We start from the raw sequence: 23,668 nt of genomic DNA on the forward strand, positions 1-23,668 counted from the left end.
CTGGAGGTGCCTGGGCTTGGGGCTGTGGGGGTGCTGGGGGTGTCTTGGCTTTGGGCAGTGGGGGTGCTTGGGGCGTCTTGGCTTTGGGCAGTGGGGGTGCTTGGGGCGGTGTCGGCGAGGAAGCGGGTGCTTGGGGCAGTGTTGGCGAGGAAGCGGCCTCGTAAGGGTAAGAAGTCACCAGAAAAATGGGGTGCAGGGGTGGAGCTGCACCGGGCCACACAAGAGAGCCATGCCAAGCCTAAAACAACCCCGCGGACAGCGGAGGCAGCAACGGCGATGTGAAATCTCCCTGCAATGGCCATGGTGGAGGGTGAATTCTAGACCCACCCAGATTGTGCCGTGGCGAAGCAGCTCTTTTGTTTAATGTTCCATATGAAAAATATCTCTGAGCACTGCAAAATTTATATTGGTCTGCAAAGCCATGAATCTAAACCCCTCGCCCCAATATTTGCCTACAACTTTTCCCCGCCGCTATCTATTTTTAGTAAGCTTTGAATTTGTGACATTAATGTGTAACACAGGAAGTTTTGTATTTGAAACTTCACTTTAAGAGACAGACATGTAAGTCCATGCACAACATGACACAGAACAAGCTTGTAGGAGAGAATTAGCTGTGTCCCCACACACTCACCAGCCTATGGCTACTCAACATTTGGGAGCTATTCAATTTGGGTACCCACAAAACAATAATAAAAGCAACTAAAAGCACCAATTTGTAACTTCATACCTAAAATTGATATCATTTTTGGTCTGCCTATGCTTGTACTTTGGCTATCATCAAATGTAATCCAATATCATGTTTATAAACAATAGGGTTATTCTCTACTTTAATGAACAACGAAAAAAGAAAGTATCATTTAAAAACATTAAAGGTTTATTCATGAAACAAAATCCGCTTAAAAGTTGCAAGCCAATTCACAAATCATGATTAAACTATAAAGATCCAATCTTGAACGAAAATGTGCCTATACTCAATGGTGGCATATGACTATAATATTTTATTAAAATAAAGTGAGGAGAATCTTAGGTTCTTTTTTATCTTTACTTTTAAGATGTTCTCTTTATGAATTTCTTTCGAGTAATAAAAAAAACCAATCGTACCCAATCAAAATGAACACTGATGTTTATCATCTAATAAAAACCAAATAAACGATGGATCGTTTACGATTGTAGAAGCTATATTCATAAGCGTTTTTCATCTAATAAAAACCAAACATACCCACCTCGGGAGACATTCGCCCACAAAACATTTCCTTAAAAACTTACATAATTTGACTCAAAAAAAAAGGCAAAAAAAAAAAAAAAACATTGAAATCTACCAATCCAAGTCAATAATAATGTAGGGGCTCGAGCCTTTCCCTTTAGGCCATGTGCCCTCACGTTTTTTGTTTAAAAATTAAAACTTTTTTAAAAGAAAGGCCCAACGGGGTAACCCTCCATTTAGAGGGAAAGTGTCCTCTCCCCCTCCCTAGAGCTGGCCGAAGGAGTGAGCCAGGTAAGCAAGTGACCCTACAAGGGGTGCATTGGTATACGTGGCAGGCTCGGACTGCTCATAATCCGACCTTTGATCTGGGAACCTGTCGTTCTGATCGGGCCCACCCACCACTGCACCAATCAGCAGGTTCGGATTGGGTGCTGCAGAGTTCATCACACTGAACCCTGCTGAGCATTGGATCTTGGCCGGATGAGCTTCAATGGACGGCAGCGATGATCCCCGGTGATGGATCCTTTTAGGGTACCTTCCCCCATAACCCACCATGTAGGACATCTTTAAAGGGTTGTCCCCAAGAAGATAGTCCACCTACGCCACCAAAAGTGGATTTTTTTTTTATCAGTACCCACAAAATCAAAACTAGTTCTGCTTTGGATTCCGGAATGTACCTGTTTTTTGGCGATGGAGCGGAGGGTTTTGGGGGTTATGGTGGCGCCGCCGCAGTTCGCCACCATGTGGGCGGAGGTCAAGTATTTGGCGTATGTTAATAGCAGGAATGAAGTGGATGTTACATACTGCATGTTACTGTCGCTCATTTTGAACAGCAACCCTCCTTCACAAACCAAAAAGAAAGATAGTTTTGTTAGCAAACACGACCCTCCGCCACTTTGAGTATAAGCTCACGTGGCTTAGTGCAAACCTGGAGTGTATTTAGTCGAGGAGAAAGAAGCTCCAGGAATCAGGGAGCATATGAAATTATCAGCATGGCCCTTGTAATCATGAAGAGACTTCATCTTTTGCACCAAAAACGCCTGTGAATTCATCAAACCAAATGCTTTTTAAACCAAAATAAGCTGGGGAAGTGAGTCGAAGTGAACAATATCATACTATTATCGAACCTTGGAGAGAAGGATTCTGGCGCCGACGTGCTTGTTATCCCAACCGAACGTGTTGTCGAACTCACCGGCGCCGAGGGTCTGTCCATTGATTTGAATGTAGTTGAGGTATTTGGGGTTTTTGGTGGCTCTCTGAAGCCAAGCAGCACCCCACAGAAGCTCATCCTGCAACAAATTTGCTTAAAACCTCTGTTTTTGTCTCATAAAAATGGAAGCTTTAGTGTTCTTGAGCTTTATTACCTGATATCCAGAGTAAGAGCAGTAAAATGGGCATACATATTTCTTCAAGCCAGTGCTGTAAGACCCTCGATACTTATCAGCAAACTCAAAAACCTGCAGAAAATCCAAAACAAAATAATGGAGCTTAGTCAAAATGCTCTGTTTTACTCTGTTTTGCTCTGTTTTGTTCTGTTTCTCCAAGGTAGGTTCTTTTTACATACCCTCATGGCTCTTCTGACAAGAATCTTTGAGTAGATAGGATCACTTCGACGGAAAACCAGTGATGCGGCGGCGAGTGCAGCGGCGGTCTCGGCGGCGACCTCTGTTCCTGGGTTGTTCTTATCCACCTTGAAGACACTCCGGGGAGTATCCATGTCCTCAGGCCTCTCCCAACAGGCATGATCCTTGTTAGCATCGCCAACCTGAACATAAATAGTGTCGGGATGAACGGTGGCCTTGAGGAGATAATCAGTAGCCCAACGAACGGCTTGTTTAGCATTCTGAAGCTCCCCCTTCATCAACCCACCAAATTCAAGAACACTCCACGAAAGCATGGTGGTCGTGAAAGCCATAGGAAACCCAAACTTCACATTGTCGCCGGCGTCGTAGTAGCCGCCGACCAAATCAACCTACATTACCACAACCCCACTTCATAAATAAACATTTCAAATAGAAACAGAGTTAAATGGGTGTGTTTGCGTTATGTACCTTCATGGCGGCGCCGTCGGAGAGGCCAGAGTTCCGGCGCCACGTCATCCTCTGGTTGGAGGGGAGCCTACCGGACCTTTGGCCTTCAAAGAAGAGGATGGATTTGGTAAGGGCGTCTCTATAGTTATGATGGGCAGTACGGGGATGGCGGTGGAAAGGGTGGGCATTGTTGCAGGGGAAGAAGCAGAGGAGGGTGAGGAAAAACAGAGTAGTGAGAGCGGCCATTGATGGAAGGTCTGAGGGAAAGGCTGTTGAGCAGAGCTTTGTGTGAAGGTGATGAGTACATTTATAAAGGAAAAAGGGAAAAACAATTAATTCATATTATTTTTTTAAAAAAATTAAAAATAAAAATATGATTTTTGAGTGTTGAAGTGGGTATGTTGGGGGGAAGTTTGTTCGTGTGGAGATGGCAAGTTCCCTTTGCCCCAAAAATTGGAATCACAAGGGGCATTTATGAGTCTGACCACCCAACCAAAGACTTGTGACATTCTTACGATTGGATCCAATCCAGCATGCATCGGGTCAACCACACCACTAACCGATATAGAGTTTCAGTATGTAATAGTTCAAACCCTAAACCCAGCACTAATCGATATTGTTCGTTTTGATCCGTTTCGTATTGTCGCCAATCTTATGATTTTAAAATGTATCTATCAGAGAAGTTTCCACTCTTATAAAAAATGTTTAGGATTTAAAGTTTAGAGTTTAAGGTTTAGGGTTTAAGGTTTAAATTTTAAAGTTTAGGGTTTAAGATTTAGGGTTTAGGGCTTAAAGTTTAGAGTTTAGGGTTTAGGGTTTCGTTGCTCTCTCTAATTATCGTGGGATCTCACATAAGCACCTGGTGCTCTGGCATTCTCCTACAAATGTTTAGGATTTAAAGTTTAGAGTTTAAGGTTTAGGGTTTAAGGTTTAGGGTTTAAAGTTTAGAGTATAAAGTTTAGGGTTTAAGGTTTAGGGTTTAGGGTTTAGGGTTTAAAATTTAGAGTTTAGGGTTTCGTTGCTCTCTCTAATTATTGTGGGATCTCACATAAGCACCCGGTGCTCTGGCATTCTCCTACATCTAGTATAACAAAGTGTACCCAGTAGTTCAATCATAGAAACTCTTAAATTAAACGGTTTTTGCTAGGAATAATAGTCAATTAACCTTAAATTTAATGCTTAAATTTTATTAATAAAATTTAACAATTGAAAATAAATAAATAAATGAAAATTGAATAGACCCATTTGTTAGGAATAAGTGTTTAATTAATTTAGGTCTGAAAAAGCTGTTGATAGCAACCTGGCATGGTAGAGCAGCAGTCAACAAAGAATCATAAAAAGCAGTGGAAAAATAATTATTATTTTCTTTTCTTTTTTATTTTTTAACTTTAATCATTGGACTATTCTTTCTTTATTTTTTATTTATTTATTTATTTATTTTCACCATATTTTTAACCCTACCTTTTATTTATTATTATTTATTAATATAATAATTCACTCTTTTTTTCTTCTTCTTGTTTGACTAATTCATACCCTTCCTCAAATTAAGGCTTTAATTTTCATTAAATCATCTAATTAATATCATTAATTAGTTGATTTTTGTAAAAAGATTGAGAATATTTGTTCATAATAACTGGTTAGATATATAATCTTAGATTAAGCAACTTTTAACTTCTTCGAACAACATCAAACCATTTTAGTCCCTACAAAAATAAAAAGCATCGAAACATTGAACCTTCGAGGGATAATGGTCAAGCCAAACCGGAGAAGAAAGGAATCTCGGTCGAGTTCAGCCACTCACTACCCTGTATAAACGCCTCCACTGTGAACTGACTCGCTTCCGTTGAGTTAGTAATGACCCGATAACCTGGCCAAGTAACTCGTCCAGTTGTATTAGAACCAGGTCCACGATTCAAATACTCCCCATAATACAAAGTATCTAATGCGAATGTCCCACTCCACTCAAGCCATCCGACTGGCTCAACCAATTGCCCAATAAATGACTTGAGAAAAACCGTCCTCGAGTAGAGCTTCCAGGGTCGACCCAAGTAAGTTCTAAAAGAGGGAAGAACTGGGAGCAAATCAGAGGCGGCTTCAACCTTGCAGTTGAGGATTGAGATTCCGGTATTTTGGTTAGGATCCTCACGACCTTGAGCTGTGAATATGTTGCGTTGGTTTGAGTTGGGTTTTCGAGCATAGAGATTACAGTTTTGGAAGATGACTGCTGCGTTACCGAAGATGAAGTCGATGGTGCCATAGACGTCGCATTCGCGATAGAATTGACGGAGAGAATGGACGTAGAGAGTGTCTTGATAACCGATAAAGCTACATTGGTAAAATGCTGAGAAGTCAGAGTTGCTTCGGAAGGCTACGGCTTGGTGCTTGCTCGGACCAGCAAAGTTTTCGAATGTTATGCCTTTCGCTATGAACCCATTGCCGACCGCCACTGAACGTAGTAACTAACACATGTTGTTATTCTCGAAAAAAAATTAAAATATTTTAACATCAAATACCAAATATTAAAACTAAAACTGTCAACAGAAAATTATAAGACCAAATAAAAAGTAGATTTAAAAAACATTTATAAATTTATAGAATAAATTGAAAAATTAATTGAAAAAGGCAACGGCCCTTTTTTTCGGAGATTGGCAATCTTATCCAACCCACATGCGGTTCGCCCATATTAGCGGCTTTTGGGCCACACTGGGCCCACTGGGCCCACTGTACTCGCCTTCCCCTACCCTTCTGCCACTTTCAAAATAATTAATAAAAAAACATCCCTAAATTTTCAAAAAATTCAATAATAATTTTAAATGTTTTAAAAATTATCAAATTTGCAATAATATTTTTAAATTATTTTTTTTATTAATACCTTTTAATTTAAATTTTTATTTGAAAACCCCTGTAACATTAACCCCTTGATTTTTATAAATAAAAAAATTTTAAAAAAATGATCGTTAGTATATAAACGAAAACAGTCTATTATCTAGTATTACTTTTAAAAGTTTGTTAGTATTTTTAAATGGATACTACTGGAATTATTTTTTAAAAATTTTAAAAATATTTAATGACATTTAAAAAAAATTAAAAATTATATGTAATGAAATTTTGAGAATCGACATGAATTTCTACAAATTAAAAGATATTTTTTAAATAAAATATAAACGATTAAAAAACATAAAAAACAAGTATTTTAAAATTTTTTTAAATCTTTTAAAAAAATTAAAAATATTTTTTTATTAATTTATTCTATTTTATATTCAACTATTATCTACTAATTTCCCTTTTCTATTTAAAATTTTTATTTTCTTTTTCAAGTTTCTCTATACCTATTTATTTTCTAAAATAAAAAAAAAACACACATTAAATTAAGAAACGTTTTCTAATTTTAAAATATTAGAACAGATCCAAAATTATGATTAATAAATAAATAAATTATTTCAGAGGCAAGATCTGATGATCGTCGGGTGGTTTCAGCATTTTAATGATAGTAATTAATTATTTATTTATTAAAAAAAAGAGTGAAACAGAGAACTGACCGACGGTGGCTGATCGGAAGGTAGTCCAGCCGTCGACGACATTCCGGTCGGCCTTTATCAGCGTCTTGCCGATCCCATCGCCGACGAACATCAAGTTTGTCTTTTTCCGTTCTATTTCCACATTCTCAAAATAGGCCCCTGCTTTTATGTATATTACAAACCTGGTCGTGCTCGAATTTGGAGCGGCGGCGACAGCCGCGCCGACGGTGGTGAAATTCCCGGAGCCATCCTTCGCCACCACCAAATTGAACTTCGTTTCATTCACCGACGCCTGCAACAATCTCCGATCCTTCACCGAAACCCACATCGGAAACCCACCTCTCACCGCCCCATACTCCGGCAACACCTCTTCCGCCGTGGCAGCCCGTTTAACTCCAGGGATTTTCTTCAGCATAGCCAAATCAATACTCAAATGCTGTTCGATTTTCCCCAAATACAGCTCCACCCGTTTCCTGACAGTCCCGGAACTATTATAAAACCCATCAAGACAAGTCCGGTGGTTAGTCATGGCGGCGCTGACCAACGTCAACAGATCGTGGGAGTGGCGGGCGGCGGACTGCGACGGGGAAAGATCGTAAATCGAAGTTTGGAGTTCGGCAATGCTGCCATCGAGAAGCTCAAGGCAGTCATCGAGGGCGCGGCGGTCGGTGGGATTCAGGCCTCCATAGAAGAGAGTCTTGAGCTTGGAGCAATTGGCGTAGGCACCGTGAACCTCATCGTTGGTGAAGTTGAGGGCGGAGCCGGCGAGCTTTTCCGGCGAGAGGGAGGCAAGTTGGGGAAAAGAGGAGAGCTTTGAGAAACAGAGATTTGGAAACAGAGTGCCATTGCAAAGGGATCGAGCGGTTTGGTGGGTTTGGGGATTTGAAGAAATGGGTTTGAAGGAGCAAAGGAAAAGAACGGAAAAGAAGGTGAAAATGGCGGAAATGGAGGCGGTGGGATTTGAAGAGCTTTGAGCTCTGCTTCTCAGGCCGTACATGTCTGAAACAGAGAGGTGGGAAGAAGATGAAGGGGAGATTTATGTGGCTGTCAAGAAGGAAGATGAAGAGTAGATTTATAATATTTCATACTTTTTAAAATAATAATTTATACTTCCAAAATTTTTGGAACCATTCACAAAATATTTATAATTTTATTAATTAAATCTAGTTAATCAATATTGAACCAACTCACGTGACCCTTTAAAATTTTAATTGATACAATTATAAGTTTTGTGTCATATTTTTTTAAACTAAATTGACATAGTTACCATAGTTTCATAAGTTGGCACCTCATCGATGACATATCTCTTATTTCACCCTTTCAGACTACCTTTCCTTATTTCAGGGCTTATTCAAATGTAGTCTTGCTTTGTTGATATTTCCAATCTAGAGTTGCAGATGATATGCGATCTCTTTGTTTCCACTGTTTCTCTTTATCCTTTTCTATCAACGCATCTAAATCTGTGTTGGAGGGAATGTGGGGCGATGGGGTTTTTATAGGAGCATTAATGGTTATCTCATCGCGAGATCTTCGACAATTGGCCAAAAATTATATATAATCTTAAGGGTATTTCTTACGACAATTCGTTAAGTTAGAATCTTCGTCCCAAAAATTAAATATACTTCATGATTTTGAGTTGGATCCCATCCAATGTGGACCAAAGTGGAGAAAGGAAGACAAAAGCATCAACAAATTATTAAAATTAAGCCTTTTTCTTCCTTTCTTTTGCATCTATGGTTCTTTTTGGGCCATTGATTTGTTGCTATCAAATTTATCTTTTATTTACAAAAATAAATAAATAGTTCTAATTTGTTGGTTTTTAAATTACCCATTTCATCTCTATAATTTTAATATTAGTTTAATTTTTTAAAAATAATTTAGATTTAATTTTCATGGAGACTCGGATGAAAAAAATTAATTAAACAAGCACGTAAAAAATATAATTTTTGAAGATTAAACTTATGATCCGAACGTTATAATGATATATTTATTCTATTAAAATATTCAAGGAACTGACTTGCTCAAAAGTTTAAGGGTATTTTTTAGACAAAGTTTAGAATTTTGAGTTATTTATATTAATTTAATATTTTAAAAAATTGAGTGAAATTTTTGTTTTAAAAAGGAATCTTAGAGGGAAAATGGTAACTTTTGCAAATAGAGACAAGCTAGGGAGCACCGACAAATTAGCAGAAATCTTAGGGACTGAGAAGAAAAAAAAATAATTAAAAAAAAGTAAATAATTAGGGTTAGTTTAAATTATTTTAAATTATTGGGGCCTTTTTGGGTTCATTGACACGTGGGTGGGGGAATCACATGACGTCTCAATTTAGCTTCATTTACAAGCAATAGAATCAATCTTAACCCCACAAATACATTCATTTTCTTATCATATAATATGCAATTTTGTAACGTTTGATTATAATTTAGGAAACTATATAATTCACATGAAATTATTAACATTTCATTTTTAGTAAACTAGTATTTTTCCATATTGCATTAAATAAAGTAGGCTACCGGAATTATCCTAATTATTTTATTTTATTTTATTTTATTTATTTATAGTTAATAAAAGAAATTAATTTTTTATAGAGTTAGAAATCAGGTGGCTCAACAGTAAGGCCATAATTTCTTCATTATTGTGTCTTCAACCATTTTTGGCCCATACACCCGTAACTCGAATCACATGTCATGTCCTCTTTTATTTTAGAGATTTGGTTGTGACATTCATCCTGCATTTATATCACTAAATTTTCTTATAAATTAATATTCAATTATCTGTAAGGTTCTTTATTTACTGACTTTCTTAATTTGAGCCGACTGATACAACTTTATGCTGGTCAGACAATAAAAATATATTTCCGTAGTATTATGGGTTCGTGCCATTTTTTTTTTTTTTTTTTGGGCCATGTTTAATATTCTTTGAATAAAATTGTTATTTTGAAAATTAGACAATTGTTAATGATATATATATATTATAACAAATAGCTCTAAGATGAGAAAGAAAAGAAAGGCCTTCCTCTAGGCCCTAAATTCTCATATGGGCCTATAATTCATTGTTATTAATGTCTTTGAAATGTCACATTTATTAAATTAATAAGTGATAATTTTGACCCAAATTGTCACAAAAGGATAAAATAAGCATTAACAGAAATTAATTAAAAAATTATTAGTTAAACTATAAATTTAATTTGGATAAAGTTGTTTAGAAAATTAAAATATTATTTATTACAGGTCTATCAAAATTTATAGTATTCTTCCCATCAAAGCTAACTTAACGAACTATTCCAACAAGAGTGGGTTAGAAGATGAATAACTCTTAGATCAAACTTGGAATCTATGATGATTACTTTTAGATACCAACTCACCCCAAAATTAGTTTGATCATAACTCATCCAATTAATCGATTTTAAATATCAAATCTAAAACAAGGTTTGAAAGAAATATAACACAAGAATTTCAAACCGAACGTTTTTTTTCATTCTACCAAACCACAGTTAAATATAAAGGAAAGAAAATAATGAATGACATAAATAGTGTTAAATGGTAGCTCAACTAAAAAAAATCAAAAGTGAGAGAGATTAAAATAAAAATTTAAAAAGGTAAATATAAAGGAAAGAAATATGATTGAAGTCAGCAGCGAGGAATCCTTGGGCCGTCGGCGGCGGCGGCGGCGGTGGGGCCGTCGGTGGTTTATGTACAGGACTGTACAGTCAACACTGAAGGAGAAGACCGCAGACAGGCTGTGATTCTAAAACCAAAACACTTCAATTTCAAATCATAACCCAATTAACAAGTACTTTGTTTGGCTTATATGTTATATTTCCACACACTTATTTGTCTAACTTTTCTCCTTCATAATTGAACTCGAGAGAGATTGAAAGAGAGCGACCGACCCAGATTAAGATAATTATAGCGAAACCTTTGTTCAGTATTAATGTGATTGACGATGTAATGAAAATGATGTTCAAATTATCACAACATGTTGTAATTCATAGCATAATCTTGCTTCTAAAATGATTTGAATCTCAAACAAGTGTTCTTGTCTTGAAATATTCGATCAACAAGATAATCCTAATCTTAGATTGAAGTGGAGTCGTAACAAGATTGATATTATATCTTAGATGAATTCCCTCTATATTCTTTTCACATTGTATCGTACATGATAACAGCTCAACGTAGCTCAGTAGAGTCTTCTTATGATTCCACCTCTTCGACTCGACACAATCTAAATACTTTCCGATTAGCAACAAACATTAAATTTAATTTGTCGGTTGAATTACATTTTGAAATAAAAATTAAAAAAAAAAATTATAGAAATTTATAATAAACTTAGCCTCCTAATTTGACCATGGATAATTGAACCATCACGTCCCTTTGTCTTTATGATTTAAAATCATGTGGGCCCCATGATTATAATATAATATTTACTCAAAATATCTTAAACTTCATAATTATAATTATAAAATACCAACTATAATAATCTTATTAATTAATATTAACCAATTGTTGTTATTTATTAAAATTTCACCTTCTTAAAAAATTAATTGAATTTATTAGTACTGTTTGACTTTCTCAAAATATAATTTTAAAAAAGGCAAATAATAATAAATAGACGCGGGTTTGAATATTCCAAGTCAACCCTGTGTTATTTTTCCAAAATAATTTCGTACTATTTGATTTATTTTTATATTCCTATAAATATAAACTAATAATAAGGATTAAGCCTTAATTAATATATTTTAAATAAAATTAAACTAATAATTTATTAATAAGAATTTAAACCTAATTATGAATTGTGTAACAACACGTGGTTGGTCCCACGTGAATGAAGTTAGGTATGTTTTACTTAATATCTGCAATGACTTTGTTTGATGAGAAGATACTAAATGTGACATTTTTATTTTATTTTATAAAGAATGAATCGACATTTTCATAAATATAATATTTAATATAAATAATAAGTAGTTTGACTAATTTTAAGAGGTGGAAATGTTTAATAATTAATTTAATTATAAACTTAGGATGGGACTAAAGTAAGAATAATGTCACATTTGATTTTATTAATTAAAAAATATAGAATATTGCTGTTAGTGGTTTTTTGTGGCAACAAATTGAGATCTTTGAGTTAGTGGGTTATGGTAGGATACGTCGAGAGCTAAATTAGCTGCCTTCATAGATTTCCATTATTATTTTTCTTTCTTTTTTTTATATTACTCATAAAAATATTATAAAAAAATTAATTATTTTACCGTCTATCAAGTTATTTTAAGTTTTTTAATGTTATTTTTAAAAGTTTATGTTTATTTTTAAAACGTGATAATTACGGTAAATAATTTTTTAATTTTTTTAAAAACTACTTAAAAAGTATTTTTGATTTTTTTTTTTAATTAAAGAGGATTTAGGGAATTATAAATTGAGGGATAAACTAAATTGATTTTTCTTAAAATAATTATTAAAAAGAAAAAAATAACAAAAAAACAAAACATCTGCATGCCAGCTTGCAAATCTTGTCACTTTTCAACGTAACCAAACACTCTCCCTTCCTCTTTTGTCCCTTCTATCAACGCGCTTTGCTATTCTTTCATTTCACCATTTCACTTTCTCGGTTTTAAATTTCTGTGTGTTAGATGAATACGACTCTCTGTAATGATTTAATATTATTTATTTTGAGTATAAGCTTTTATGACTTTACTTTGAGTTTCTCCAAAAGGCCTTACTCAGATAGTTCGTTGATTATAAACTCATGATTATTCCCTAAATTAGTCGGACTTTCATCATTTAACACTGTGCTCGTAGGTTGATTTCTCCATGCATCCCGATCAAAGTCTCACAAACGTGCATTTCCCTTATGTATCCATACAAGATACCGCACGACCTACAGACAAGATCGGTGAGACCTGGAAAGACAGCTCGATTTGGAGTCTGAGGATCCATAGTACCACTCTCTTTCATGCTCATAGGTTGACTTCCCTAGCATCTAGACTAAGGTCTCACAAACATGCATTTCGTTTATGCATCGAGCCGCTTCACTAATGTGAATAGTACAGCCATTTCAAGGCATAGTACGACCTATGAGATTTGGGAAGGGAATCCAATTGGGGATCAGAGGATCTATAGTACCTACCGTCTCGAGACTAAATATTCATCATTTTAGAAATCGGGAAGGAATCTTTTGTAAAGACCGAACACATTGAAAATTCCATCCAATGCTTCCTCGTCCTATAAATGCATACAAACCCCATTACTCCATTCCCAACACAAATCTCAAAGCCCTCTTCTTTCACCAATGGCGGCTGCCCCACCCACCACCGCCGCATTCTACTCTCTCCTCCTCATCTCCCTCTACATCACCGCCGCTGGAATCTCCACCTCCGCCGCTCCCACCGGTTCGGTGTGCAGCTCGGCCCCAGACCCCTCCTACTGCAAATCGGCCCTCCCAAACCAAACCGGCAATGTGTACTCGTACGGACGGTCGTCCGTCAGAAAGTCGCTGTCGTCGTCGCAGAAGTTCCTCCGGCTAGTGGAGAAGTATCTCCGGTCCCGGTCGTCGCTGACGGTGGCGGCAGTTAGGGCGCTGGAGGACTGCCAACTGCTGGCGGGACTGAACATAGATTACCTGACGACGTCGTTCCGGACGGTGAACTCGACGAGCTGGACGCTGCCGGAGATGAAGGCGGAGGACGTGCAGAGCCTGTTGAGTGCGATATTGACGAACCAACAGACATGTTTGGATGGGCTTAAGGCGACGGCGGGGTCTTGGTCTCTCAAAAATGGCCTTTCCCTCCCACTTGCCGCTGACACCAAGCTCTACTCTATGTCCTTAGCCTTTTTCACCAAAGGTTTGTGTTTATTTTATTAATATCATTATTATTATTATTATTATTGAAAATTATTCCCTAATTTAAGGTAAATTTAAATCAAACGACATCGTTTAGGCTCAAAATGGACCATACCTAATATGGTATCAAAACCATGTCAATAGAATCATTTGTTCATGAGCTTCATAGGCTTCATGGGAGACTCTAGCATTGTGGAAAGTCTGATTCTTAACATTTATTTATTATTATTATTATTATTTAAGAACTTCATGGGTTTCAGGAGAGGTTATGTAGTATAATTATACCACGACTATACGTAGAGTCGTGATCACTAACCATTACCATTACTATTATTATTATTATTATTATTATTTAACATTAATGATCTTTTATTCTCGACAGGTTGGGTTCCAAAGAAGAAGAAAAAACCGACATGGACTTCAGCCGGGAGACAGGGCGGGTTCAACAACGGACGAATGTCACTCAAAATGTCCAGCAGAACCAAGGCGATTTACGAGACGGCAACTCGCCGGAATCTGCTGCAGACCGAAGACGGTGGCGACGATCAGATTTCGGTTAGGGACATCGTCGTCGTCAGTCAAGACGGCAGCGGAAATTTCACAACCATTAATGAAGCGATTGCGGCGGCGCCGAACAACTCTGCTCCGACGGACGGCTATTTCTTGATCTTCGTGGATGCTGGAGTTTATGAAGAATACGTGACGATTGCGAAGAATAAGAGGTACTTGATGATGATCGGAGATGGGATTAATCAGACCGTCGTCACTGGTAATCGGAACGTCGTCGACGGCTGGACCACTTTTAATTCCGCCACATTTGGTAAGTGTTTCCACAATTTAAAATTTGTTACATAATAAATTAATAACGAATTTTAATAATTTAATAGAAAAATTAAATAGGAAAGATATTTATTAAACAAACATTTTTTTTTTCTAACCCGTTGATTATAAAATTTAGAGTTCATATAATTTTTTTTAAATTAATAAAAAAATTGTAAATAAGCAAATATAAAAATTATTAACAATTAAAGTAAAATAAAAGGTTTATCAAACCGGGTCTCATTTACCCGTTTTCGTGTCAACACCAGCGGTGGTCGGACCCGGATTCGTAGCGGTAAACATGACATTCAGAAACGCCGCCGGAGCAATAAAGCACCAAGCCGTGGCCGTCCGGAACAGCGCCGACTTATCAACATTCTACCTCTGCAGCTTCGAGGGCTACCAAGACACCTTATACACCCACTCCCTCCGCCAATTCTACCGTGACTGCGATATTTACGGCACCGTCGACTTCATCTTCGGCAACGCCGCCGTCGTCTTACAGAACTGCAACATCTACCCGCGTCTGCCGATGGCCAACCAGTTCAACGCCATCACTGCCCAAGGCCGGACCGACCCAAATCAGAACACCGGCACCTCAATCCACAACTGTCGGATCACGGCAGCCGACGACCTCGCAAACAATAGCGGCGCCAGAGTGAACACGTTCCTCGGGCGGCCATGGAAGGAGTACTCGAGGACGGTTTATATGCAGAGCTTTATGGATGATTTGATTAATCCGGCGGGGTGGAGGGCTTGGGATGGAGATTTTGCTTTGAACACTTTGTATTATGCGGAATTTGGGAATTTTGGGCCGGGATCTAACACGTCGGAGAGGGTTAATTGGGTGGGATTTCATTTGATTGATGATACTGATGCTGGGAATTTCACGGCGGGGAATTTTTTGATGGCGGACGATTGGGTGCCGCAGACCGGCGTTCCCTACACCAGCGGCCTCACGGAGTAGAAAAACAGGGGAAGATCTTCATTTTCCTTCTAAAATTTTTAAAATTCCAAAGCCTAAATATATAGCTATGGAACAAACATGATTGATTCTTTTGAATATGGAAAAGATATCATAAACAAGATTATCTTATTTAAGGAACTAAAATTTGTATACTAAAATCCAAAACACCACAAAATGTTCATCTTTGATCATCAAGAGTTACGGGATAGATATCTTACACTATATGATGGCTGCCCATTTGGCATCCTTGTGTTTTCTCTGATTAATAACTGGTAACATTGCTCGAGAAGCAAAGGCGCAGCGACGATCGAGATGTATTTCTTTCAGCTTCAACGTATCCCTGCGAAAAATCCTGAAAGAGATTAGGAACTCCGAACGGATCGAGTTTAAAGACTTCTTTGGTACCGCGAACCGGAGAAGGCAACTTGATCAGTTTCTCTGAAGATTGGTCTGTGTCCATGGAGATCTGCACTTCTGTGGTTTACAACGGGTGTAACTTGCTTGACTGATAAGTCATTTGGGTTAGCATTGCAGATCCCAAGTTTCACAATGAACACAGCCGTTGTCCCTTTTTCAGGGCCTTCGCTCTCCATCCAAATGTGACCTCCCATGAGATTTACAAACCTGATCCAACAGAAAGAAGATAAGGGGATGAACAGAAAGAAGTTGGCTCGATGATACCCGAAAAACTGTTTGATGAAGCCTTCTATCTCATAACAGTGAAAAATTAATAGCTACATTGTAACGGTCTCATCAAATAACTTTTTGTGATATTGAGGCAATACCGTTTACAAAGGGCTAACCCGAGTCCCGCACTACTATTTGCTCGGTTAGATCGTGTTTGTGACTGAGTGAATTTGGTAAACAGATGAGGAATGTCTTGGGGAAGAACACCACATCCTGAATCTTTAACCTGCACAAGAAGAACATGTTCATTCACTGCCTCCTGTTCTTATTTTGATATGGGATAATACCAACCTGAACTCGCAGGTAAAAGTGGCCATCGGATTGCATGGGATAGAATTCAGGAGGGCGCCAATCTCTTAGAGAGTCCAGTTTTGCAACAGATGCTATGATAGAAACATGACCTTCCTTAGTAAACTTCACACCATTTCCAACGACGTTCAAGATGATTTGCATAAGCCGCTTCTCGTCGCCAACGGCACAGATGGGAAGATCTGATGCCAGAATCAACGCCATGGACAGCTTCTTAACCGAAGCGATGGGCTTTATCAGATCCATAGCCTGCAATGAAAAGCTTGATGATGTTAGGATAATGTCAGCTGAGAAAAGTAAGCTTAGATTCTAGAATTCACCTCTTTGAAAACTGCATGGAGATTGAATGATCCCAAGTCCAATACCAAGCTGCCATCTTCAAGTCTAGAAAGATCCAAGACATCATTAATCAGAGTGGCTAGAAGATTGCTACTCTTGAGTATTGTCTCTATCATCGCTCTTTGCTCTGGAGTCAGCTCGGTCTCTAAGAGCAGGGATGATAGAGCAATTATTGCGTGCATTGGCGTCCTCATTTCATGATTCATGACAGCCAGAAAGTCGTTACGAGCGTGAATCGCTGTCTCCGCCTCTCTTCGAGCTAAATCCAAAGCCACATTTTGGTCCACGAGCTGATCACGCGCAAGCATAGACTCTTCAAGAAGTGCAGCATGAGAAAGAGCAACAGCTACCTATATGGATATCAAGATTTTCATGATTTAGCAATTCCTGATAGCTGTTAATACAAGGAAACATGAAGACAGGTAACAAAAGGCATATATACATGAACAGATAAGAATAGCCAAAAAAACATGACATTCTTCATACTCCAGCTCGGAATGTCAGAAAACAGCTTAGAAATTCTCTATGACATTTCATATAACTAAGAGAAACTACAAATCTTTGCGTTATGAACAGATAAGAACTTCATGCTTTAATTTCAATAAAAAACTAGATAACCCATGTAACCGCCCAAGCCCACCACTAGATGATATTGTCCCCTTTGGCTCATTACATATTGTTGTCAGCCTCACGGTTTTAAAACGTCTCTGTTAGGGAGAGGTTTCCACATCGGATAAGGAATGTTTCGTTCCCCTCTCCAGCTGATGTGGGATCTTACAATTCACCCCCCTTGGGGGTCCAGCATCCTTGCTGGCACAACACTCGATGCCTGACTCTGATAACATTTGTAACAGCCCAAGCCAACCGCTAAAAGATATTGTCCCCTTTGGCCCATTACATATCGTCGTCAGCCTCACGGTTTAGAACGCGTTTGTTAGGGAGAGGTTTCTACATTCTTATAAGGAATGTTTCATTCCCCTGCCCAACAACTCAAAGGAACTCTTCTAAAGTTCCCTCAATTGCCAACCTTTTTTGATATGAAAGCCCTCCAATCACTGAGCTCTTACTTGACAGCAAACCCAACAATGGCATCACTTACAAAGTGTGTCCCTAAGCGTAGCATGTGTATTCGTCTTCCTCAGGCATTAAGATCCTATCTTAAAATGCAACCAAATTTGTGCTATTTATTAGAACTACAGATAATCAATTACTTATATACCTTAACTAACACTAGTTGTGTAAAATATGGCAGTCAAGGAGCAGTGTAGAGGTGCAGCAGAACAAGAAATTACACAAAACCTGGTCTGCGACTACATCGACAAGCTCCAACTCATGATCCCGCCATTTCCTAACGCTATCAGTAGGAAGGATTAGAACCATAATTGCATAGCTTCTGGAAGAGCCATCAGGCCAATTGTTCATTTGGAAATTTGAAAGATTCAAGAGAGGAACTCGCACAGCAACAACTTCTGGTGCCAAATATCTTCCTCCAGCAGGAGGTCTCATCTTAGCCAATTGACAAGTGTACGGAACACGTATGGCTCGATTACTATTGAAAACATCATTGACAACAGGAAGATTTATAGGAATATTAGCTCCCACTGGTATCTGGTAGTTCAAAGCATGTGAAAGTTGTAAACTAAGTCCATTCCGTGATGGCATCCATAGAGCACATTCCTCAAGTCCTAACGTCTTCCCCAACTCAACGAGTGTCGTTTTTAATATGGTATCCCGGTCGAGCGTGCTTCTTATTTCATGAGTTAACATTCTAACATGCCTTCCAGTTTCTTCCTGAGTGAGAATAAGACCCATCTCCCTGTCAAGTTCTTCAGCCTTGTTCTTAAGAATCAACTCTCGAGTTTTGACACTCAAAAGATCAGGAATAATATGAACAAGCATTAACGCAGTTGCGCATGAAACAATAGCACAGGCAACTTTTGCAAGAGTCATCACCACAGCAACAGCCTTCGAGTGCATGGAGAATGTCCAAAGGTTTATGAAATGTGTTGCCCCACACAGAACAATAAAAGCACCAAATTGCATAAGCACCCATCTATAAGGAAAGAATGCTGACTTCTGCACAAAATATATCAGCTCCAATGGGATGGAGAAATAAGCAAGCGCAATTAGTACATCTGATATGTACTGATATTTCACTAAAAGTTCATCAGGAGGCCATTGGGTATCAATGCAATCACAGGACTCCATCACTCAGTACATATCTGAAAGTACAGAACAATAGAAACATGTCAAATCAGAGTATTTCAACATCCAAATCAACAAAGTTCATACTCTAATGCAATTAATCCTTGAATGTTTATATGGAAACTACAGAAAACTGCACCAAAATTTGCATCTAAAAGCAGCCAAAATTCAGTGAAATCACTCTAATACCCGCAAATTCCAACTAGAATCCAGGAAGTTGATTTCATAGATATATTACACTATAGATCCATCAGAAACAATAAGGTTAAAAAAAACCTTTCACAGCATACTATTTCCTGTCCGTTCAAATCTCAGATTATGAACAGAGAAATGCCCGTAGTTAACTGAATCGAGGCCTTCCTCTGCTGCTACTGTCACCAAATGAACTAAAATCGTTCCAGTTCTATCTTCCAAATTAAATGGAAACCTCTCGCAAATCAAGAACAGAAAACAACTGATTCTATGATCCATTTGAAAAAGAGAACCAAAAACAATGAAATCAAGCATAAATCGAAGAACAAAAAGAGAACAAAAACTAAAGAAAGAAGAAGAGTAGGAAATGAATTGGAATACCAAGTTTAAGAAGGATGAACTTGAAGAAGGCTAAGCTTCCATGTGAAGAAGAAGAAGAAGAAGCAGAGAGTTAATGGAGAAATGCTCAGAGCTCAGAGGGAACTGAACGGCAAAAAAAAAGAAAGAGGGAAAGGAAGGCGAGTGGCCTTCACGGACGAAAAGAAGATACGGACATTCGCACGTGCGGCGCCTCACCGAGAACGTATGATATTGGTTCCTTTTCCTCTCTATCGGGCATAAAAGTGCGTGCTTCACACGTGTAGAAAAAAAACTAATAATAATTTTAATTAAAGGTAAAAGTGTGTATTTTTTTTATCCCATTTTTAAATATATTAAAACAAATTATTTTAATCCGTTTGATTACCATAATCAATTAAAATCTTTTTATTTAATCATTTAGATGCAATAGGGTGATTAAATATAAAATAATTATGCCATGTGTCAAGATCTTGAATTATTTAAATAAAGCGAAAGCGCTAATTTTTATTTAAATGTAATTAGTAATTTGATTAATTGAGGACATAGATTCAAACACATAGGAATAAAATAAGATTAAGATACCAGAATGAGGACATTATATATTAATTTATTTTTATAATTTGGGTGATTTAATGCAATAATCCTTCCAAACAAAATTAAAAAAAAAGTTGGTCTTCATGCATTGAACTTGCAAAGTTTAGCACACATGGTGGACCACTCTTTTTTCTATCAACTCTCTCTTTCTATCAATTCCCTAGTATAAGTACGTAGCGGGCCAGAGCAGACAATATTTACTAGTGGTGGGCTCTTTTTTCTATCAACTCTCTCTTTCTATCAATTCCCTAGTATAAGTACGTAGCGGGCCAGAGCAGACAATATTTACTAGTGGTGGGCTTAGGCACAGCACACATGGTGGACCACTCTCTTTGGGCCAGAGCAGACAATATTTACTAGTGGTGGGCTTAGGCACAGCACACATGGTGGACCACTCTCTTTAGACAATATTTACTAGTGGTGGGCTTAGGCACAGCACACATGGTGGACCACTCTCTTTGGGCCAGAGCAGACAATATTTACTAGTGGTGGGCTTAGGCACAGCACACATGGTGGACCACTCTCTTTTTCTATCAATTCCCTAGTGGTGGGCTTAGGCACAGCACACATGGTGGACCACTCTCTTTTTCTATCAATTCCCTAGTATAAGTACGTAGCGGGCCAGAGCAGACAATATTTACTAGTGGTGGGCTTAGGCACAAATGGTATCAAAGTCAGACATCAAGAGCGGTGTGTCAGTGGGGTGGATTGTGAGATCCTATATCGGTTGATGCGAAAACATCTTCCTAACAGACATGTTTTGAAGCGGTGTGCCAGCGAGGACTCTGGCTCCCAAGAGGGGTGGATTGTGAGATCCTATATTGGTTGATGCGAAAACATCTTCCTAACAGACATGTTTTGGAGCGGTGTTCGAGCGAGGATTCTGGCTCTCAAAAGGGATGGATTGTGAAATTTTATATCGGTTGGTGCGAAAACATCTCCCTAACAGACATGTTTTAAATCTATTTGGCTAACGACGACGTAACAAGCCAAAACAAACAAATAAACACAACAAATAAACCTAAAATACATATTAGAAAAAAAAGAAAAATATTAGGAGGGTTGAAAGGTCAAAATTCTTTTAAATACTTCTAAAAGTTCATAGAACAAATAAACACAAATTCAAAATTCAACGAGTCGTAATTTAAAATGAAAGAATCATAATATGAATATACTCCGAAAGAACGAATTTTAATAATCATTTCAAGCGCGTTTATAAATGAGTGATACTCATCAAGTCATAGAATATGATTTCAAAGCAATGAACCTATGACATATGGGTCAAATCAATTAAAGAGTGCATATTGATCAATGAATGAAGGAAGACATTTGTGGGGCTGTTTGGAAACATATTTCAATCTTCTCATTATGGTATGCAGTACCTTTATTATTGCCAACCAACCATTTGGATGATTTAGACATTATAATCAATGTCAAGCAAATTGAATGACTAGTAACATATTCCTACGCTAATCAATCATAACAAGGACTAAATTAATCATCAATTTTCGTCAATTCCATACCTGTTTAATCCATTATACATACACAAATAGTTCGTTTAACAGTATTTCAAACGAAAAGTCTATTAGAAGTTTCGACCGTTCATGATCGTCCACAGAGGTTGGCTCATAGTAAAGCTTTGTTTTAGGAGAAACAACACAAAATTAAGATGGAGATTCAAAGGAAAGCAAAGATTTCTCCCATTGATATTCACAACTGATGCTGCAAATATGTACGAGCCAAGTAAAGAATAATACATAAAACTGGTCCAAAGAAAAAGCCAAAAGCTTTCTCTATCCCCAAACCACATGGCAACCTTCTAACCTCTTCGGAATTAAAATAGTCTCCAATAAACTAGAGGGAGTTAATACGATCTAAATGATTTTCCTTTCGGAGTCCGAAGCAAAGTAAAGAATAAGTTTTTATTGGTTCAGTTCAAACTTGGGACTATATCTAATCTTCTTCTCGAGACTGAGATTAGGTATGGGTAGAGCTTTGAGTTACCTCTGATCCACTAAGCTCCTCTCTCACGATACAAATATCTCTAAAAAAGCGTCATTGCTGTTCTTATTTTGAAGCACCAAAATAATGAATACATACACAAAAATAATCACTCATCGAATTTAAATTTTCGCCGTATAAAATCCAGTTGAAAAAAATACCTTTTCTTCAAGGAAATTGATACAACGTTGCGATGTTACAGATGCAACGTTTTGTATGGCATCGAGCGGACAAGCTTTTTCTTGGGGGAGTGCATAGCATAAGACGTTGCACTAGTGTCTCAACGTTGTCTAATAACCTTGTGGACACATTTGACCCCACCATTCTGAAATGAATTTTCATGTGATTCAAAATAATAAGCCACAATAAATAGGCTGGGGTTTAGGATATAAAGTGTGTGAAAAAAGTATTATCACCGATAAATATGATAATTAACATAAAAATACTGCTAAACGTAAGTTGCAGATTATCCATGACATAAAATACACAAGTATGTACCTTTTGAGGCAGAAAAAAATTAAAAACTATACTGAATATTTCTTGGAAATGGAACTACCAAAACAATGTACTATAACTAGGCCTCGAGATCATCCATCAGAACAATACTTGATAAACGATGTTACCATAGGCCTCAAGATTATTACTCAGAAAAGTAGTTGATAAACGTGTTACCTTCTCTAAGGTTGAAGGCTTCCATCTCCTATCTTTTCATTTGTTAGACTCGAAAGAATATAATGACTCGAGAAATCAACCTATCCTGTAAAAGAAAAAGAAAAAATAACAGTAATGTTCGATAGAATGTGTCGATGAACTCAGTTTTGATCTCCTTGACAGCCAAACGAGATGTTTTTTCTTGAAAGGACTAACAAATCCATGTTCTCCATTTGATCCTAAAACCTGACTCAAAATATCATCAAGAAAATTCCAATCAATCATGTCAAACGCATTTTTCAATATCAAATAAAAGAATGACTACCCAAAAAGATCACTGTAAAGAATAGATGGAGAGTAGATCTTCACTTTCCAGATGCTGCAGTATGAAATTCAAACATCAGATCACATGTTCAACCGATCAAATAAGACCCATAAAGAACAAACACAAGAACTTTTTTTAATATCAGAGCATTCCTTTATCTTACTCATCCAGTTTCAAGAGGTGCCAGCAATTCCATAATGGAGGAGTCTCGGTCATTATTAAAGGCTCACATGTCTTCTTGTAAAGCTCTTGTTCTAGTTTCTCAACCTCCTCCCTAACCTGCCAATGCAAGTCATCCCAACAATGTAAAGCCTATCAACCAAAGGAGTAGCCTACGCCAACCTACATAGGGCGCCAGGATCAGCCTTAGAAAAAAGACTTGACTTTTCACCTATAGGACTAGAAGCACATTACCTAGAGAGATCAAAAGGACTGGAGCCTTTAGTGCTCTGAATTCCACTGACAGCATCTTCTTTATAACAAGTTTTGGACCAAGGAAATTTCAAGCTAGATTTTTCCTGCAAATTCAAAAATAAAATTTTCAACCTTAAATCCAACAAAAATTTCAGAGAACAAAATTAGAAAAAGAAAAGGATATGAAGAACAAAGAATTAGAACATGTTGAAATA

General features: G+C 37.4%; 5 protein-coding genes and 1 long non-coding RNA gene across 6 annotated transcripts in view; 1 reads left to right on the forward strand and 5 right to left on the reverse strand.

Annotated features, from left to right (window-relative positions):
• Positions 1 to 302, reverse strand: part of LOC111456159 (exopolygalacturonase clone GBGE184) — a 3,060-nt gene extending 2,758 nt beyond the window's left edge. Inside the window, exon 1 of the mRNA XM_023097942.1 lies at positions 125 to 302. Coding sequence (XP_022953710.1) covers positions 125 to 302 — 178 coding nt within the window. The remainder of the gene's footprint in view (positions 1 to 124) is intronic.
• Positions 303 to 1,127: 825 nt separating this feature from the next.
• Positions 1,128 to 12,993, reverse strand: LOC111456157 (endoglucanase 17-like). Its single transcript, XM_023097939.1, has 8 exons — positions 12,990 to 12,993; positions 3,256 to 3,516; positions 2,769 to 3,176; positions 2,569 to 2,661; positions 2,332 to 2,493; positions 2,133 to 2,244; positions 1,882 to 2,045; positions 1,128 to 1,801 (listed from the first exon to the last, which is right to left on the reverse strand). The coding sequence occupies exons 2-8, from the start codon at positions 3,478 to 3,480 to the stop codon at positions 1,469 to 1,471; spliced, it is 1,497 nt and encodes a 498-aa protein (XP_022953707.1). The 5' UTR covers positions 3,481 to 3,516; positions 12,990 to 12,993; the 3' UTR covers positions 1,128 to 1,468.
• LOC111456156 (pectinesterase-like) lies at positions 4,852 to 7,812 on the reverse strand. Its single transcript, XM_023097938.1, has 2 exons — positions 6,774 to 7,812; positions 4,852 to 5,680 (listed from the first exon to the last, which is right to left on the reverse strand). Exons 1-2 carry the CDS (start codon positions 7,747 to 7,749, stop codon positions 4,986 to 4,988), a joined length of 1,671 nt encoding a protein of 556 aa, XP_022953706.1. The 5' UTR covers positions 7,750 to 7,812; the 3' UTR covers positions 4,852 to 4,985.
• LOC111456155 (probable pectinesterase/pectinesterase inhibitor 7) lies at positions 12,937 to 15,514 on the forward strand. Its single transcript, XM_023097937.1, has 3 exons — positions 12,937 to 13,591; positions 13,973 to 14,410; positions 14,679 to 15,514. The coding sequence occupies exons 1-3, from the start codon at positions 13,039 to 13,041 to the stop codon at positions 15,374 to 15,376; spliced, it is 1,689 nt and encodes a 562-aa protein (XP_022953705.1). The 5' UTR covers positions 12,937 to 13,038; the 3' UTR covers positions 15,377 to 15,514.
• Positions 15,503 to 19,635, reverse strand: LOC111456154 (probable ethylene response sensor 1). The gene is made up of 6 exons (XM_023097936.1): positions 19,490 to 19,635; positions 18,011 to 18,933; positions 16,693 to 17,061; positions 16,355 to 16,621; positions 16,162 to 16,289; positions 15,503 to 16,000 (listed from the first exon to the last, which is right to left on the reverse strand). Exons 2-6 carry the CDS (start codon positions 18,917 to 18,919, stop codon positions 15,763 to 15,765), a joined length of 1,911 nt encoding a protein of 636 aa, XP_022953704.1. The 5' UTR covers positions 18,920 to 18,933; positions 19,490 to 19,635; the 3' UTR covers positions 15,503 to 15,762.
• A 2,103-nt stretch (positions 19,636 to 21,738) lies between these two features.
• Positions 21,739 to 23,577, reverse strand: LOC111456151. The gene is made up of 3 exons (XR_002712705.1): positions 23,454 to 23,577; positions 22,736 to 23,381; positions 21,739 to 22,388 (listed from the first exon to the last, which is right to left on the reverse strand). It is a non-coding gene; the product is annotated as an uncharacterized LOC111456151 (long non-coding RNA).
• Between the last annotated feature and the right edge of the window lie 91 nt (positions 23,578 to 23,668).

The sequence above is a fragment of the Cucurbita moschata genome, unplaced genomic scaffold, assembly GCF_002738365.1.
Source record: "Cucurbita moschata cultivar Rifu unplaced genomic scaffold, Cmos_1.0 Cmo_Scf00018, whole genome shotgun sequence".
Taxonomy (NCBI): Eukaryota; Viridiplantae; Streptophyta; class Magnoliopsida; order Cucurbitales; family Cucurbitaceae; genus Cucurbita; species Cucurbita moschata.

What these genes read in the sequence shown, in the direction of transcription:
- LOC111456157 (XM_023097939.1), bottom strand. Translation starts at nt 3,480, where the DNA reads ATGGCCGCTCTCACTACTCTGTTTTTCCTCACCCTCCTCTGCTTCTTC. An exon ending in GCTCTTACTCTGGATATCAG is followed by an intron (nt 2,494 to 2,568) that starts GTAATAAAGCTC and finishes AATTTGTTGCAG; the next exon opens with GATGAGCTTCTGTGGGGTGC. An exon ending in GCTCCATCGCCAAAAAACAG is followed by an intron (nt 1,802 to 1,881) that starts GTACATTCCGGA and finishes TTGGTGGCGTAG; the next exon opens with GTGGACTATCTTCTTGGGGA.
- LOC111456156 (XM_023097938.1), bottom strand. Translation starts at nt 7,749, where the DNA reads ATGTACGGCCTGAGAAGCAGAGCTCAAAGCTCTTCAAATCCCACCGCC. An exon ending in CTTCCGATCAGCCACCGTCG is followed by an intron (nt 5,681 to 6,773) that starts GTCAGTTCTCTG and finishes TACTACGTTCAG; the next exon opens with TGGCGGTCGGCAATGGGTTC.
- LOC111456155 (XM_023097937.1), top strand. Translation starts at nt 13,039, where the DNA reads ATGGCGGCTGCCCCACCCACCACCGCCGCATTCTACTCTCTCCTCCTC. An exon ending in CTTAGCCTTTTTCACCAAAG is followed by an intron (nt 13,592 to 13,972) that starts GTTTGTGTTTAT and finishes TATTCTCGACAG; the next exon opens with GTTGGGTTCCAAAGAAGAAG. An exon ending in TTTTAATTCCGCCACATTTG is followed by an intron (nt 14,411 to 14,678) that starts GTAAGTGTTTCC and finishes TGTCAACACCAG; the next exon opens with CGGTGGTCGGACCCGGATTC.
- LOC111456154 (XM_023097936.1), bottom strand. Translation starts at nt 18,919, where the DNA reads ATGGAGTCCTGTGATTGCATTGATACCCAATGGCCTCCTGATGAACTT. An exon ending in TCCATGCAGTTTTCAAAGAG is followed by an intron (nt 16,622 to 16,692) that starts GTGAATTCTAGA and finishes TTTTCATTGCAG; the next exon opens with GCTATGGATCTGATAAAGCC. An exon ending in GGGTTAGCCCTTTGTAAACG is followed by an intron (nt 16,001 to 16,161) that starts GTATTGCCTCAA and finishes CTGTTGGATCAG; the next exon opens with GTTTGTAAATCTCATGGGAG.